Genomic DNA, 5,581 nt, shown 5'->3' on the forward strand with positions numbered 1-5,581 from the left:
CAGGTCAGATGTAACTATTCTGGTTCTAAAATGGCAACACGGTGTGCATAACATGCAAGTTAGTCGCACGTTTTATACCATAGATTTTGCAAACAACGGCTGCGATTGACTAACATGTCAATAACATGGTGTATGATTTGATCATTTTGGAACCAGAATAGTTACGGCCGTGCAGGACCTCATGCAGAAACCATACAGTTGAGCAAGATTTTTATGATGGCTTTCCCTGACGATGCCCATCTCTGTGCTGAACTCATTTTCTCCATCTTGCAGTCCTCCTTGCTTGGGCAAATCGTCAAGCTTCTTCACAGCAATTGCTTGTCCGTCAGATAAGACACCCTTTAGATCTTCCCAAAGGTGCCTCTCCCTATTTCTTGCTTAGTTGCAGCATCGATCTCTCGATAACTAAATGCCTTCAGCCCCACTGGATTAACATTCTGATGCTCTTGTAAGGCTCTCAGTTTGGGCCGGCATGTATAGGATTCAATAGTTGAACATGTTCCAATTGTTGTGATAGACGTTGTTGATTTAATATCCATACTTGTTGATTTGATACCCATACTTGTTGATTTAATGTCTAATGTTTTTTACAACATTTCACTAATAGTTGTGACTTCAATGTTGTTATTGTTCATGATGACTACCAATAATTGAATGAAATACACCATTAGTTATAAAATGCAATCAATCATGTGATGCCACATCAACAGCACAAGTATTGATGTTCTTTTTGTCCGACTATTGGTCTCACCTTTTTTTTGGCCTGTTTTGGACACCTTGACAAAAAGCATGCTGATTTGGCATCATATTTGATGATGTGGCTCTGAAACTTTAGTTATAACAGGGGGACTTGCCAAATAAGCTGCTGTAGAAAATTGGGGGAGTGATTTGAAATTTCCACCCAAGATTTTGAGAAGCTCAAAGTTAGGGTGCACAACTACTAGATGCTCTCCCTTAGATTGAAATAATATAAATATCATGAACAAGAAGCATTCCCCTAAAATATAAATAAATTTTACTGTAATTACAAAGTTTCCATGGTGTAAAATTCACTGTAACCTCAGAAGCAGGGCATATTAACTTAAGATTTTTGATCAATACAACATATAGTAGACCCTCTTTACTTCTATAACCAAATAAAACTTCACCTCTACGCCTTCTGTTTCTGGTAACACGAGACATCCATCAAGATGAAAATGGACTACGTAGTAGCAGAGGGCATATGTTTTAGGAAGAAAAAAGTTCTGGATGAGGGGCACTGATATCTCAACTGTCCCTTCAAGCATCTCAACTACTTTTTTCATTGATGATCTCAGAGAGTAATCTTCTTGAATGCACCAAAGCCAGACCTACACCAATTTTAAAAGTTAACCATATTTGAAACCCAATCACACAAAACCATTTCATTTTCTAGAATATGTAACTCGAACATTTTCTTGCAACAGATAATCTCCAAGAGCATCACTCCAGAGCTATAAGCGTCCACTTTGACAGTAACAGCCACATTCTTCTTCCACTAAGGATCTATGTAACCGACGGTGCCACGGGCCACAGTAAATGTTCTCGTATGTTCTGCGCCAATCAATTTAGATATTTCAAAGCCGGCTATGTTAGCACAGTAATTTTCATACAGCAGAATGTTTTGAGGCTCACTATCACAATGGATTATAAGGGTTGTAGGATTAAGGGGAGACTAGAAAAAACAAACTTACAAATTATATTAAACATGAAAACATTACACCGATTGACATTATGAAAACATTACATCAATTGATAATTTTTAAACATTATGAAAACATTACATCGATTGATTGAGCTGCTGCTCTAATAACTTTCAGATTTGAAGAGTACTCTTCAGATTTTACAACTTCATACAAACTCAGACTCAGATTCATACAAATTCAACTTCTTACTTCTAAGAGCTCCGCAGAGCTGGAATCTGAAAAAAGTGATTACTAAACTAAAGATACACTCATTTAATATATAGAAATCTAATAACATACGGTAGACAGAAAGACAACATAAAATAATATATTTTATTTAACACCCATAAAGCATGAAAACCCTGCAAATGGGCTGGTTGCCAGGTTCAGTAGGTTGAAAATCTATTCGAATCCAAGAGAGATCTACCTTAAATGCCTCCTTTTTAATGCTGCAGAATGACTGCAGATATGGAGGCTACGGAGATACAGCTAGAGTTGTTGGTGATTAAATCCAACAGGGATTTCGCACTCTTCATGCAAGTAGAGGATTCCCTTTGCACTTCCCAAAACAATCTGAACACGCTTCTCCCAATCGAGATCTCTTGTACCCTTAAATAAATAGTTGTTCAGAGACCCATTGGGAATGTACTGTTATATCAGAAGCATGTGCGAGTCCTCGGTGCAGAAACCATACAGTTGAACAAGATTTTTATGATGGCTTTGCCTGATGGTACCCATCTCTGTGCTGAACTCATTTTCTTCATCTTGCAGTCCTTGCTTGGGCAGATCGTCAAGCTTCTTCACAGCAATTGCTCGTCCGTCAGGCAAGACGCCCTTGTAGATCTTCCCAAAGGCGCCTCTCCCTATTTCTTGCTTGAAGCCTCCAGTTGCAGCGTCGATCTCTCGATAACTAAATGCCTTCAGCCCCACTGGATTAGCGTTCTGATTCTCTTGCAAGGCTCCCAGCTTTCGGCATGTATACAACCAAATTAACAACAAAATTGCCGCAAAGACAAAGGAGCAACCGATAAGGCTTATGCCAATAACTGTAAGCGCCTTTCCGTCCTCTTTACTTTCCTTTGGTGGGTTTGGGGAAACAGCGTTGGAGACTCCACTGTAGACTTTTATATAAACGGTTCGTGAGTCGCTCGGTAGGCTGAATCTGAGAGGCGTTGCCTTCTTCCAACAAGTTTCTGTGGCGTTAAAAAGGCCGTAGATAACCACTGTGCAATAGCAGTCTCCTATGCATGCCTGCTGACACGCAGATTCATTCGTGAATGACAACCGCGCGTAATCATTCCCAGGAAAATCTAGGCCCTCAATCCTAGCTGCGATGGGTTCTGCACGCATCCCTTTGAATGGTTACCCTTGTCGAAAAAGTTGAATCCCGGAGAACAACTGCAATTGAATGAAGAGCCGGAGAGTCCACAGACTCCATTGAACCCACACACCCCAACATCATGATCCACGTCCGCAGGTATACAAGGGTTTTCCTGCTGCTGTGTTACAACGCTGATGACGAAGAGCAGGTAACTAACATATGCCAGACGGAGGAGGATTCTCGTAAAAGCCTTCCCCATTTGGAGAATGCAAAGTCAAGCTTGTGTTGAAGAAATGAAACAACAGATTTATTTTAATCGGAGCAGAGTCTGTTGTTGCAGATAGAAGGAAGTTCCCGTTACCGGTTACGCTAAGGGTTTACTTCTTAGTAGCTTGTGTGGCCCCTTGACCCCTCCTACCTTCATTGTCCATCCCCCTACAAAAAGGCGATCGCTACGCAGGGGACAAAACGGCCCGCCCCATGCCATGCCTTCCCTTCTCCATGCTCCCATGCCATGACGCCACCGTCTAGTCAAACTGTCCCGTCAGAAGCTCCGCCCCCTAAATTCGTACTATCCTGCCGCCTCCACTTATTCTAATATCTTTTTAATTTATTATATATATTTAAAAGTTACAATTAGTAATATAACTAGCAATTGTATCTTGGTGTGCAATGGGTATGCCGAATAGGTATGGGAGGTCATTTAGGAAAAAAATTGGTCTATTATTTGCATACAATAGTATAGTACATGAGATCAATTGAGATAATTTAGAAAATATGTTTTCTTTTACAATGAAGGAAGTAGTGGGGAAGTGATAGTAAGATAAGGAAGACAATCACGATTCATTATGAATAGGCTCATGTTATGTTTGCAATAGGGAGAGACATAAAGATATATAAATCTAGGAAGAGATAGAGGATTGAATAGTGAGATAGATTTAGGGGATAGAGATATAGAGGGAGATGAATATTTTGAGATGGAGAGGGATATGTAGAGAAGTAGAGGGAGGGACAAAGAGAGAGGAGAGAGGGATGTATAGAGATATAAGAGATAAATATATATTAGAAAGAGAGAAATATAAAGATAGATATAGGAGGTGATAGAGAGATAGATAATAAGATAGAGATAGAGGGTGATATGGAGGAGGAAATAGTGAGAACTTGAGCTAAAAAGGTTAAGATATATCAATATAGAGGAATAGGGAGATGAAGAGGGAAAGAGGGAGACATGTCTAGAGATACGTGAGAAGATGGAAGAAGAAATATTGAGGGAAAGAGCTATAGAGGTAAAGATATACATTTGCAAAAGTCTAGGCAGAGGCATAGGAAGAGAGAGGGAGACATATGTAGAGATAGAGGGGGAGATGAGAAGATGGAGGGAGAGATGAAGATAGAGGGAAAGAGGAAGGGGGAGATTAATATATAGAGGTAAAGAGAGGTAGAAAGAGAGAGACAAGGAGAGAGAAAGAGGAAGTGATCTAGATATATGAGAAGAAGAAGAGAGTGAGATAGATATATGTGGGAAGAAAAGATGAGAGATAGATAGAGGATAGGGAGGGATTGAGACACACACACACACACACACACACAAGAGTATGGTTAGAGAGATTATGATAAATAGAGAGGTGGAGATAGAGTGATATATATAGTGAGAGAGAGGTATAGAGAGGGTTAGAGAAAAGGTTAAGGAGATAGCCAGATAGAGGAAGAAAGCTATGGATGGAAAGATATATATATAGATAGATAGATAGATAGATAGATAGGAAGATAGAGATAGAAGGGGCAATAGTGCCAAATAAAGGTGACAAAAACAAGTAAATAGAGAGAGGGGGTAAAGATAGAGAGAATAAATTTTTAAATATAATGATTGTACAATGATTTAAATTTAATATAACAACAAATATTATAAATTAAACTACTGATAAATTAAAATAGCGTATATAATAATAAATAAATATATTTAATTTACTTAACAAATTTTGTTCGTAACTTTCTAACATCCTATTTTCAATTTGAGAAATGTGGCACAAGTAATGATGATAATGGAGTACATAACTAGTTACTTTAAGACTATCTAAAAATACACTAAACAATTTACAATGATAAATTATAAAATAAGATCTATATTATAATTTTATAAAATGATTATAAATTAATTAATAAAATGGTATATATCATTAATTTATTTATCTTTAGTTTCAACATTAACTATACTTATATTTAAAGTGAAGAAAATATTAATAAAAAAATGTAGTATACAATTTTTAAAGTGAAGAAAATATTAATATAAAAAATGTAGTATACAATTTTATTATATAGTGAATCCTGAATAATATTACTTACCAGTTGAAAAATGCTTCTTTCTCTCCTTATTTCAACTCCTATTCCTATTCGTCTTTTGACATTAATTGTAAGAAAACAATCAAAATTTATTTCTTAAAGATGATTTTAATTTATTCAAAAGATATTCACTAAAAAGCCTATGATATTAATTTATAAAGTTTACTTAATATCATATATGAATAAATACTTCATTTTTTTTAAAGTATATTATAAT

General features: G+C 36.9%; 1 protein-coding gene across 1 annotated transcript; it reads right to left on the bottom strand.

Annotated features, from left to right (window-relative positions):
* Window positions 1-1,516: 1,516 nt before the first annotated feature.
* Window positions 1,517-3,283, bottom strand: LOC131856692 (G-type lectin S-receptor-like serine/threonine-protein kinase LECRK3). The gene is made up of 4 exons (XM_059208571.1): window positions 3,103-3,283; window positions 2,398-3,043; window positions 1,876-1,939; window positions 1,517-1,693 (listed from the first exon to the last, which is right to left on the bottom strand). Exons 1-4 carry the CDS (start codon window positions 3,281-3,283, stop codon window positions 1,517-1,519), a joined length of 1,068 nt encoding a protein of 355 aa, XP_059064554.1.
* Between the last annotated feature and the right edge of the window lie 2,298 nt (window positions 3,284-5,581).

Source organism: Cryptomeria japonica, chromosome 7, assembly GCF_030272615.1.
Source record: "Cryptomeria japonica chromosome 7, Sugi_1.0, whole genome shotgun sequence".
Lineage (NCBI taxonomy): Eukaryota > Viridiplantae > Streptophyta > Pinopsida > Cupressales > Cupressaceae > Cryptomeria > Cryptomeria japonica.

Coding starts and splice junctions, on each gene's coding strand:
- LOC131856692 (XM_059208571.1), bottom strand. CDS start 3,283: ATGGGGAAGGCTTTTACGAGAATCCTCCTCCGTCTGGCATATGTTAGT. Junction 3,044..3,102: donor CGGCTCTTCATTCAATTGCA/GTTGTTCTCCGG, acceptor GGATGCGTGCAG/AACCCATCGCAGCTAGGATT. Junction 1,694..1,875: donor ATGAATCTGAGTCTGAGTTT/GTATGAAGTTGT, acceptor TGTTTTTTCTAG/TCTCCCCTTAATCCTACAAC.